Source organism: Pieris brassicae, chromosome 13 (assembly GCF_905147105.1).
Source record: "Pieris brassicae chromosome 13, ilPieBrab1.1, whole genome shotgun sequence".
NCBI lineage: Eukaryota > Metazoa > Arthropoda > Insecta > Lepidoptera > Pieridae > Pieris > Pieris brassicae.
In genome coordinates this window covers 5,231,206-5,244,148 of record NC_059677.1, presented here as the reverse complement: position 1 = coordinate 5,244,148, position 12,943 = coordinate 5,231,206, and the positions used below count along the sequence as shown (strand labels likewise).

Here is a 12,943-nt window from a genome sequence, read left to right as displayed (position 1 = left end):
CAGAGAGAATAGAATATAGACAATTATTTTATAAGTAATCTTACAGATACACATAGACATAATATAAAACACTTAGACAATATTCGCCAAACCAGATTACCGTGTTAAACAAAATGTACAAAACAGATGACATAAGTCAATTGTCAGCCATAAATAAATAAAAAAAGAATACTCAAATTAAACAGACTACAACTAAATATAAAAAGTAGTTTCCCAACCTTTTTCTTGAAACCGGCATAAAGTCAAAACTATTGCCATAATATAAAAAATATATAAAAAAAGGAATTGATAGTAAATAAAATCTTACCGATTCCTAACATATTTCCTCACATCCTAAAGGATTATAAACATATCCCTGACTCTAAAATTTAGTTTATAAATTATTAATGTAACCAAATTAAATTATTAAAATACTTAAAATACCGGTTTACTGCCTGGAAGAAAATATTTAAAATGTATTTAATCATTTCTAGAAATAAATATAGCATTTTCGTCAGTTTTATACATTTTCGTAAAGGTTTGCCTTTGACGTTTAACTAATTAACGTTAAAACTATTTAAAGATGTTACACGAAGTTTGTATCACTAAAGTATTTACATAGTTATCTTTAATTACAATGGATGACTTCTCAATCATAAACAATAAAAAGGTTTTATAAAAACCTTAATTTATGTCCGTTTATTTAAGTTTTTGATTGAAACAAATATGATAATAAAAATATTTGTAAAATCGATTTAAATTAACCGTATACAATAAACAGCGCTCCGTGGGTGAATTTGGAACTAAAAGAAAGTAATAAGAAATAGTAAGAATGTAATAAGTGTAGGTGTTCCGAAATAGTTTCCCACTCTCATTTGGTGTTGAGACTTTTGGTCCGTGGGGTCCTAGCGCTATAAGGCTTTTTAAGGAAATTGTTTAGTCGCCATCACAGGAGAGCGAAGAACTGGAAGCTTCTTCGGACAAAGTATTATCTATTCAAAGGGGGAACTTTGCCAGTATCTTTTAATAATATATTTTAGTTATTGTACTATATTTTTAAGGTGTTTAGTTTTAGATTCAAAAATAGTTGTTTATGCAACTGTCATATAAATAGGTATTAAAACATGAGTGTAGTTTATCGATAAGTCAAAATAAGATTACACGAGTGTTTTAATACCTAATTATATGCAGTTGCATACACCACTTTATTTAATCTCATGGCTATAGGTACATTAAATAAAATGCAATATAAAAGAAACAAATTATTTACATTTTGAATATTGCAATTATGAAACTGAACCTGAATAACAGGCTGGGAGGCGCTATAAGAGCTAGTGGTTGTCGGGGTTGACAATGGAACGTTAATATTAATTTCATTCTGATTATTTTCTATGGAATTGAGTATCGAATTGGATATTAAGATTTTGTTAGTTATAGAGTCGTCTATGTAGCGTTCTGCAGCTGTTGCTAACTTCCACCCTCCGTGATGTTTTAGTGCTGTTGTCTCTGCCAACATCGATTAGTAAGTTCTGCGAATGTCCCGTATACGAATCTGAGCTTGGAAGATTAAGTATAACTATCGTTTTACCCAACATTCCAAATTTGTTAATACCAACTCTTTGTTGGGTGCATTTCCCAGAAATGTAATTTAAAAAGAAGAAAAGATTGCTATATTAATTTGTATTGTTTACATAATTGGTAATATTTGCCCGTTATGGTAAAACATCGGTCTATTTTGTTTTTAGAAAATTGAAAAAATATATTGTGGCAACACAATACTGCTACAGAACTCGTAGTCAGCCAGTTAGTGAGTGAATAAATAAGTTACAATTAAAGGAGGTTTTATTAAATTTAACGTTAAATGTAGATAACAAATATTTTTCACTATACTACCTTGATATTTCGATAGTGTAATATATAATGGAATATTATTTCACCAATATGCATATGAAACATTTTATTTTCTATTACTATTTTAAATTTATTAATTAATGTTATTATAGATAATCGATGATTAAGAAAAAAACAAAACTCAAGCTTTTATAATAATTTACCTATTAACTAATAACTAACGAATTTAAAAAATATAAATGTATCCAATCCAGAGATTTAAACTCCGCCTTTCTAGTCATTTCCTGTAACAAAGTTCTTAGTTTGTTTATATTATATTGAACTCCTGCATGTACCTACCAAAGTCTGTGGTTTCATGACAGATTTAGATTGTTGGCGGCAAATCAAATTTTCATTAAACTTCAAATAAAAGAATATAAATTTTATTACGCACATTTGAAACGGTATTTATTATGTATATGTATGTATTTATAAAACTGATAATTTATAATATTTATTTATACATTCAAACACTTTATTTTACCACAGAAAATAAGCGTATGTATTTTCGTTTCATTCTTAAAACATCGGTCATTACCAAGAACATGCTTCTCGTTCTCCAGGTATTTAAATCGAAAGACAATTAGCGCTTCGTTTAATTGAAGAAAATCACTTCTAGTCCAAGGGAGCTTTCAAGTATTACGTAACGAATTTGGGGGGGTCCTCTTGTAAAACGTTACGATGCGGTGCGGGGATTGAATTACGCGTTATTGAAATTTTTTTCGACTTTCTTTCTTAGGGAAAAATGATGAGAGTAAATTTTTACGATGCGCGCACCCACTGTAACAAAAATCCCGACACCCTGAAGTTAGCTATGGTCAACATTTTAATTTTTACTATTATTAGTGTCGTTTTATCTACAAACGTAGAATAAAATTTTTGAAAAGATTTTTACCTTGTATATAACTTCTAACGCGTCTACATAAGTACACACGTTTTTTTTTATTTTCTAACACAGCTCTTAATACACGCTTTTGTAGCGGAACAAAACCCATCTAGCGCTTCAAGATTATTTTTAGACGCTAAGTAGTTTTGTTAAGCGTTGACGAATCTATTCCGCTACTTATAGCGGTAAGCGCTAAATATCAATCACAGTCAAGCGGAACGCGCCATCGTTTTCACATACTCAGTCATAGACTAGAAGTTATATAGAAAAAGGAAGAAATAATATCTCTCGTTTAATGTTAAAGAAATTTATTGTACCATTAAAAAATAAGCAAATTACTTAGACATATACAAATTGTACGGTTAACAAAATATTGTTACTGACATTAGAGAAATTAAAAGATACTATAAGAATGTTTTGAACTTTACATATTAAGAACAAAATTATTAAAAGTTTGACATTAAGCTTATCGATTTTAAAGATTTACATGATTATCATACATCAAAATGAGCTTTTTATTAGAAAAATAGATTAAGTTAGAGCCATATAGCTACTACACCATATACATTGACATCCTACTTATAATCACCTCTTAAGAAACCATCACATTTAAGTTTATTTTTAAAAATTTCTAAGATTCGTAAAAAAATATTAAATTTCAATTTACTACAAGTTCTCAATGATTTGGAACGAGAGGTACTGGCAAAAATATTTTTGTTCTAGCGACGTGTACAATACCGTCTCATTTTCGTAATTATTACTTAAAGACCCAATCTAAAAGATATCTAATCTATGGGTACGATCTTATACGCATCTAGTCTGTGCAATGCGCGTTTTTTATCTTTGCCCCATAATAGATAATAAATAGATATGGTTATGAACTAAACCGTAATTCAAATAAAAATCTTATTTTCAATCATATTTTGGCTTAATTAAAAAAACCAACAATATGTATCAATGTTTTTAAATACTTTGATAAGGAACTTTTTTTATAAAAAAGGAATGTCAAATATCCTAATTGTAATACAACGCGCCCGTAGCCTTGACTATGACCGTGAACTTTTGACCGAATTAACAGAGTTCAAGGTCAGTAAGACAAAATTAACAATATTTAAGAATCGAGCCTTCGCGCTAAATATAACTTCCGTATGTCAACTAATTCATAAATAGAGGCTTAGTTAGGAGGTGTTTATAAGTAAGTTAAGGATAAATAATTTAACAGTCTCACACACAAGCAAGTGTCCACACAATTATACTATGAGATCCATCTGTTACAGCAAAGATTGTTCCACCATTATTTTCTCGAAGCCGTTAGGAGGCGGATACCGAAAATTATCCAGGATTACATCCAATATCGCACCATCATCAACTGAAAAGTATACTTTGGATATAAAAATATTTATGATGGTTGGTTATATATATAAATATTCCATTATTAATGGCCAGCTCTTGAGGTATCTAGAGGGCCACCAGCTGATTAGCGATTATCAGTACGACTTTCGTCGTGGTCGCCCAGCTGGTGACCTTCTAGTATACCTTACACATAGATGGGCAGAGGCAATTGCGTCCAAGCTAGCGGTTAGTTTGGACATAGCGAAAGCCTTCGATCTGGTGTGGCACAAAGCACTGCTCTCGAAGCTTCCAGCCTACGGGCTTCCCGAGAAATTATGCGACTGCATCTCCAGCTATCTGGCCGATGGGAGCATCAAGGTCGTCGTCGACGGAGCTTGCTCCGACCTTAAACCCGTGAATGCTGGTGTCCCACAAGGCTGTGTTCTATCCCCAACCCTGTTTCTTCTGCATATTAATGCTATGTTGTAACTTAGCAACCTTCATTGCTATGCGGACGACAGCACTAGGGATACTTTTTACACGGGCCGGGCAGGTATTTCTCGGGCTGTTGTTGATGAGTGCCGGAACAAACTTGTGTCTGAAGTCGAAACTCTTTTACGTGGAGTCTCGGACTGGGGTAAACTAAATCTAGTTCAATTTAACCCCAAGAAGACACAAGTCTGCGCGTTTTCCGCGAAAAAAAACACCCTTTGTTGCTACTCCTCTTTTCGAAAACAGTCTTCTTGAAGCCACAGCCAGCATCAGAATACTTGGCGCGGTCATTTGGAGGGAAAGGCTAAATTAGCTTCCAAAAAGCTTGGTGTTCTCAGCAAGACGAGACGGTACTTCACTCCGGGCCACCGCTTGCAACTCTATAATGCGCAAATTCGGCCCCACATGGAATACTGTTCTCACCTCTGGGCGGGAGCTCCCCAGTACCAGCTCCTTCCACTTGACCGTATTCAACGAAGAGCGGTTCGAATCGTCGATGATCAATCCCTTTTCAAGCTGCTCGATCCTTTGGCGTTGCGTAGAGATGTGGGGTCACTCTGCATCTTCTACCGCATATACCATGAGGAGTGTTCAGAGCAGTTGTTCGGATTAATACCTGCAGCTGAGTTTCATCATCAGACGTCGAGGCAGAATACAAAATTCCACCCGTATCACCTCGACGTCCGCCGTTCCACGACTGAGCGTTTTTCAAGGCAATTTTTGCCGCGTACCACCACTATGTGGAACCAGCTGCCCACTGAAGTATTTCCGAACCAATTCGACTTAGGGTCCTTCAAGAAAATAGTACAAATTCATAAAAGACCGCCAACGCACTCGCGAGCCCTCTGGCATTGAGAGTGTCCATGGCGGTATCACTTAACATCAGGAGGCTCACCTGTTTGCCCCCTATTTTATAAAAAAAATATTTAAAATAGTCCAGTCAAGCAAAGCCACCCCACTGAAAAGAATGATTAGAAAAAACCAAGTGCCTTTTTTTAATTATTGCTGTGTGTGACCAGTTTTAAGTGTAATTCTAAACAGCTGTATTTTGATGCAATTTTTTGTTTGGATTTGATTATTTAAGATGTGTGCATAGGAAAACTATCAGGTCCACAAGTATTTATAAGAATTTTCTGTGAATGCTATGCATTAAAAAAAAATCAACTCACCATATAGGGCAGGATAAACTGTCCCTCTAACGCTACGTACTGGTATTTCCATATTCTTTCCGTTTAAAAAGAAATTTAACTCAACATGATCATAAGCTAATCCTATAACATCACCTTCCACAGGCATCACTGAAATTATATTATCTTCATTTTTGTGATTCTGTGGTGACCCTGTTGATACTAGGATATCGGTTTGTAACTCTGGGGCCGCTTTTAGTTGATAAAGTTCTACATTGTCATGCCTGACTGTACCATCACTGTTTAAGCACCATGATTCTTTGTCTACTCCACCTGAAAATTTAATAATACAAATTATAATTGAGGAGAACATGAACATGGCCTAGTGGGATGTTTAAGCCTGAGACCAAACCACTATTTTTATTGGGAGTTAGAAAGTACCTTAAGCCAGCTTTTCCTTATTTCTCATTTACCAATACTGCCTATGTTTTCTTCCCCTAGTATTTTTGGTACTTTAATTTTGCAGATCAGTGACGTTTTTCACTATAGGTATTAAGGGTAAAATTCAATATGTATGATTTGTATGCAAGTTGTTTGATTAATCATTTCACACCTGATGTGAATGTGTTGTTACAAGAAGCACTAGTCAATAAATTTGAAGACATACCATGAACTTTATTTATATCTGTTTCCCGTGAAGCTAATCCAACAGCCCAAACACCACCTTGCTGTAGCTTCACCTCAAAGTAAGCCTTGTTTTGGACAAGTGGTGCATTGCCAAGTACACAACCAGACCCACATGCCCGTTGGCCACCTTTTACAATTACTACTTCATGGCCTGTAATTTAATTAACAAAATTATTAATTACAGTCCTCAAGTGATTGATACTATATACAGTGTAAAATGTCTATAACGACACTGAAGGTACTGTAAAGTTGTTGTTAAATGGAGAAAACAAAAATGTCTATATAATCCATGACTCCTACTTATTAGTCATGGTCACCAACAAAAGAATGAATGTCTTAGAAAGTTTGTATACATGATGCAGACAGTCGAGTTAATAGCGGGCTAGGATAGTAATGCGACAAATGCACATACATTTCTGAGTTTTTACCAATTTTAGCAACTTAAACAGTACTATATTACTCAATTGTTGTCAATATTGAAAGTGGGTGTAATGCTATGTTAAGTGTATGGAAGATAAGACAAACCAACCAAAGCCATTGATTTCAATGCTTTAGGCAGTTCATCATTAAATCGAGGGATGTGACATGGAGTTTACACTGTAGTCCTTAACAAAAACCTACTATATACAATAAAACATCCATAATGTATATAAACTTTAAACATTATCTTATATAGTAGAGAGAGATTAATAAATTACCATTAACATAGCATAACTCTCACATTTATAGTCTTGAAAATATTAATGTCAATAATAAAGATAATAATAATAGTTTAACAATTTTTAATTTTATAGTACAAGGTTTAGGATGATAGAGTCTAGTTATAGTAATGTTATTATTTTGTAGTTATTTGTAGTTGCAATTTTATAATAAAGGAAAGATTAATAGTTAGCACTAAAAATGAATAAAATCTTTATAACATTTTGCCAGAAACATTTGTTTCTTCAACATGCATAAGCTATAAAATCAGTTGATTTAAAGTTTTACAAAGATTTTTGAACATTTACGTAAAAATTTAGAAAGAAGAGTTTAGAACACGAACATTATTTTTAAAAGTTTTATAAGAGGCAATCGCGATGATAAATCGAGAGATTTTTTTAACAACCCACTCATAAGATTTTATATTTGTTACAATTACATTGGCATATTTTGTTGAAATTATAATATTAATCTAGAAATAAAGGAAACATAAATACCCATATGAAGAGTGTCCAACTGAATCGGATTTTCTTTTACCCTAATTGGCACACTGGGCGTTAATGAGAACCCATTGACACAACTTTTCAAACAGCAAAACATTTTGTACACGAAAAATTATTTTAAGAAAAATCAATACACTTATTTGTTTTGTTCCCTTTTTATTTTTTGTTTGTAGATCAAGGCGAAACGTTCATCGAATAATTCAACGTTATCATCTGTCAACGTCAGTACGTATGTCAAATATATGCTACTAACAGCGGTCATAACTTAACAGACTTCAATTTTAAATTTATGTATGATTTGTTTCGTTACTCTTATTAATAAATTAAAATAAATAAATAAGTAAGCCTTTACCATCAATGTAGGTAAAATCAATAACGCAATATAAACGCACCCATAATGGAAAGTAAAGTACAAAATAGGTACTGTGGTCGAACGAATGATAAACTTTCAAGTATAATTATATTTTGTACGTTATTAAATTGAATCTAACACTAATTAGCTAATCTAAAAATCAACTTATACTTATATGATTCCCTAGACAGAGAGCAATGCAATATGACTAGGGATTATCCTTCGATTTTAATTAATTATTGACTCTCAATTATTAGATCAAACATGTATGAAATTGATTACAAATATTGATCGAGATAATTGGATTGCCTAAATTGGATCTGATTTTGATTAAACAATTTGTGTTGACTTAGTTTATTGAATTCTTTATTTTTAAATGCGAAATTCTTGATTCAAATTAAATTCTTTTTCCAGTTGATTTTAAAGGTGACTAAAAGAATAGTGTTTTTTTTGTCGCTTAGATTTTTAGATATTTCTTACAGATTTTAATACAACACAACTTTATTTTCAATGTATTTACTATAGTTCGAACTTTTTAGTAGCAAATTCTCCCACCGAGCGCTGCTGTGATATTCGTACTACGTGAAGTACTGACTTAATGTACACATATACATATTTTAAAAGAAAACACTTAAAAATTATACAATGCTATAACTACAACTTACCAAAAAAAAATTGTTACCACTCCTAAATAATTTTTAAGTATTCCCGCCACCTATATCATTTCATCACGCCCTCTTTGGTAAGGTGAAAAATGTCTACATACAATAATAATTATTACAATTATTGTATTGTTTGCTAAAACCCATTCAGACCCACCTACAAGTGGAGAGTCTACTATCGTTTCAAGTATATACTAAGTAGCATTGTATTCGTCAACGTCCCCTATTGAAGTTGTGCAAAGATATACAAAGATGTCGTAACATACTTTCGCTTATCACGTACGCATTTTTACATAAAATCTCCTGGGTGTTTATGAAAACAGGGAAATGGTTTTGAAATATGCATTATTTCATTCAAAGTAAATTTGTTGGAATGAGCAGTGTTGGCCCAGTGGCTTCAGCGTGCGACTCTCATCTCTGAGGTACGGGTTCGAACTCTGGCTGTCCTCCAATGGACTCTTTAGGTGCGTACTGCGCATATAACGTTCGCTCGAACCTTAAAGGAAACCGAATTGCCTTAGACCCAAAAAGTTGACATGTGTTAGGCACATCTGGCTGATGACCTACTTGCCTATTAGACAAATGATTATGAAACAAATATAGAAATCGAGGCCCAGACCTAAAAAATACGACAATTTGATAGATTATTTCTGTAGCTCTATTTTATTGTCTTTATCTGTGTTATTGTTTTTAATGCGCATACAAAATCTTCTATACAATAAATTATAGAGGAATATATTATGCATAGACAATTTCATTATAATAAATGCATTATTACACTGTCGTTCTCTATTGTGTGTACTTTCTGGCACATTATGTATTTTCTTCAGAATTTCTCTTACGTCACGTTTATTCGGCAATAAAATAAAAGTTCCTCAACGGTTGACAAACTTTTTGTATATATTAAAACAGTAGTTTTGTGTTTGCCAGTCATATGTGAACAGGAAGAGCGATGACTCAGTGGCTTCAGCGTAGGGCTCATTTAATACTCGCTGATACGGTGAAGGAAATCATCATGAGGATGTGTCACGCACAGCTTATCACCAACTTGTCTATAGAAAAATACAAATTATTAATGTTGATGACGGGTACCCTGATATTAGCAACAGATACAGAAATCTGAAGCCAAGATCAGGGTTGTAACGCCACTAGTTTTTATAAGCCACGCCGAAGGGATTTTTTATGATCGTTGGTTGCTTGTACACATAACGTTCGACCTACAGGGTCTCGGATGAGTAATGGTCATTATAGAGAAAGCCTTTTATGACTAACTCAGCGAGTATTTCTTCGCTAACTCATTAAAGCAAATACTCCGTCATACATTGCACAACGATACAATATCAACGAAAAATAGTAAGGATTGCTCACGAGATCAATAACATAAACTTACTTAAATCATGTGTCTTTTTTTTTCACAGACTACGTATACCTTTATCAAATACTGTCTTAATGAAATACAATATACAATAAAATAAAAGTAAAACATAAAAATATCAGACTGTCATCTAATAGTAGAATTTCTCGTTGTACTACGATGGTAAAAAAATATGTACGAGAAATCTCTATACTTACGAAAGTAAATTGTCAATGTGAAATATGACAGGATGTGTGGCTTGCGCTTGCGCCACCATATTGAAAAAAAAAATACCAACGCGCGCGGGCAGCTGCCATGCATACAAGCCCTAAACGCACCCTTTTCTTATCTATATACACGATGAGATAAGAAGTTATTTTAATTTTTTTTGCCAATAGATACAAATTCAGGGAAACGAACCTTAACATCAAATGTAATAAGAGATTTGTCCAGTACATAATATATGTATAATTGTACGTGGTCTAATGCGGAACGAATACGCTTGAATACATATACATATATTTATCCTTATATACATATAGTCTCCGACACTATCGACATATTAGTGTGATCTCATAGTATATTATGTGTTTAACATAAATTATACTCTATTATTTTTTATTTTTTCTCAACATTATCGCATTGGCATAGTATTTCTGTAGTAGATAAAAAAAAATCCGTTACATTCCGAAATGGGAGCAGACACGGTGATAGCAAATAACAGAACAGCCTTTTTATGACGGACCTAAGTGTGATCTAAAACAGAGTTATTTTGGGATGCTTTTCAATACTAGACTGTTTTACTTTGAAATATAAATTCATTGATGCACGAGCAACGTATTTTCCCTGATGTAAAGAGACAAGCTGATGATAAAGTGGTGTGGAGGCAGCACGTCAACTTATCGGCTGGAGCTTCGGGCATGACCTAATGAAGAAGAAAATGCACGGCCAGAATACGAATCCTCGGTTGAGGGTCACACACTTAAGCACTAGTGATACTGGTCCTCATTATATTATTTAGAGACTTAAATATTATATAGAGGATATATTTGTTTATTTGTAACGATTAGGACTCTGGAGAAATGATGGTACTGTTCTTCCTCCAACCTAAAGAGAAGATCCTGGACCAGTCTAACCACTCATCAGCCCGAAAGCTCCAGTAGCTTTTTAGTTTTTTTGATAAAATCTAGCTGTTGGCCTGAAGGACCTTGACAGTTCAGCTCGGGCTGTGTAGTAGTGTAGCTCAAGTGCAAGGGTCTTCTGAGATGTCGGCTTGGCTCGTCGTGGGGTGGTCAATTGTCTTAAGAGCAGGATGGAACCTTATAGTAAGGGACCGTCTTCCCCGGTGGTGGGTTTTTACCCTCATTTGGCTCCTAATTGGAAAAGGAAGTTATACATATCCTTATCGGGAAATACAGATACCGGCAAACTTCTTCAGCATTCAACAGGGGAGTGGGGAAAAGTTTGCGCATCGTACACAGCACGGGACACAAACGTCAATCACGCGATCGACACGTCACTATCCCGCCACGCGTCACTATCCCAGTGATGCCTAAAAATCATTTCTGCGAAGGCAAGAATTTTTGTTCAAGATGTTTGCCGGTATCTGTACTTGACTTGACTCAATAATGACGCTATCGCAGAGATTGTAGCCGTAGATTATCTCTACAGGATACACTATTAGGATGCTATATCATGTTTGTTAAATATTTTCCGATATACTAAATGGCAAAAGGCCAAAAAAATCTAATGTTCTTTTCAGAGTAATTAGTAATGCATTCTAGGAGACATCAACGCGTGGCGTTTGATTGTATTGCTTATTGCAGGGGAATCAATCACCCACGTAGTCGTGCAATGTGTGAGTGTGGCTTCCCACCGAAAGGTATTCCTCGGAGAAGTGAGGTTGTCCCGTGAAGCGAACTTCTGGGCTTCTGGAAGGAGCTAGGTTGGCTTGATTAGCCAGGACTTTACGCACAACGGAACAAGTGCGGAACGCAGCGTACCAAGTACCTGTAAAATGCCTTCGCTTTAACAACACTATTACAACCATTACCATTACTTGTCTAAGATTAAAGAAATATAATAAATCAGTGGCGAGTTGGCAATAATCAGTCAAAAAAGGGTTGTACTTTTAGGTTTGGGATCGGATTACATTATCTGTCTCCTGATTTGTCAAAAGGCAAGTAGGATTATAGTCGCACGCTAAAGCCTAGTGGCCAACACCAACAAATTCTATTACATAAGATTACAACTAATGAAGCTTCAAGCAAGGCTCCGAGGTTATATAATTTGCTGTCTTTCTTAGTTAAAAATCGACATGCGACTTCTTCGATACAATGAATCCCCTCGTGAGTTGGAGTTCTGGTGAGGAAGTTGGATGGATCTGATCTGGCGCCTTCTTAAGTCCTTATATTAATCTCATACATGTATATATTTTTATAAGTATCTGATTATCCTCATATTAATATGTGTGATGTTTGAGGTCCATACATTATAGACGATGTAACGTCTTTTCTCAATCCAATCACAGTCACAACACAATATACATGTTTCTATAGTTATTCAGGTTCTTGCAATTATATTTTTTTTTAAGTCAAAAAGACTTGCTATTTTTAAACGCTATTTGCTGTAATTAATTTCTCTTAAAATCGCTACGCCTTATGCGACAGATTGTTCCATGTGCCTCGTACGAAATCGAATTGACTGCATAATTCGCCAATATTCGGGTTTTATCTAACTATGACACCAACTATTAGGATATTGATTCCACCTCACCATAGAAGATGTGAGGAAGTTTTTGAAGACGGGAAGACTCTGATTTTGACCAAATAATTTTAATTATTTGTTGTTACAAATACTAGTTTTTCTTTTGGTTTTAAAAAATTCAATACATATATATATTGTTTTCTGCTACATATATATTGTTTATCTATGTAATTTGTTTTCGCTTTCTGTATTGTCTAATTGTTTTGTTTTATAA

General features: G+C 34.1%; 1 protein-coding gene across 1 annotated transcript; it reads right to left on the bottom strand.

Annotated features, from left to right (window-relative positions):
* Positions 1–3,086: 3,086 nt before the first annotated feature.
* LOC123717889 (SPRY domain-containing protein 7) lies at positions 3,087–7,783 on the bottom strand. Its single transcript, XM_045674140.1, has 4 exons — positions 7,590–7,783; positions 6,374–6,544; positions 5,749–6,039; positions 3,087–4,124 (listed from the first exon to the last, which is right to left on the bottom strand). Exons 1-4 carry the CDS (start codon positions 7,690–7,692, stop codon positions 4,027–4,029), a joined length of 663 nt encoding a protein of 220 aa, XP_045530096.1. The 5' UTR covers positions 7,693–7,783; the 3' UTR covers positions 3,087–4,026.
* Between the last annotated feature and the right edge of the window lie 5,160 nt (positions 7,784–12,943).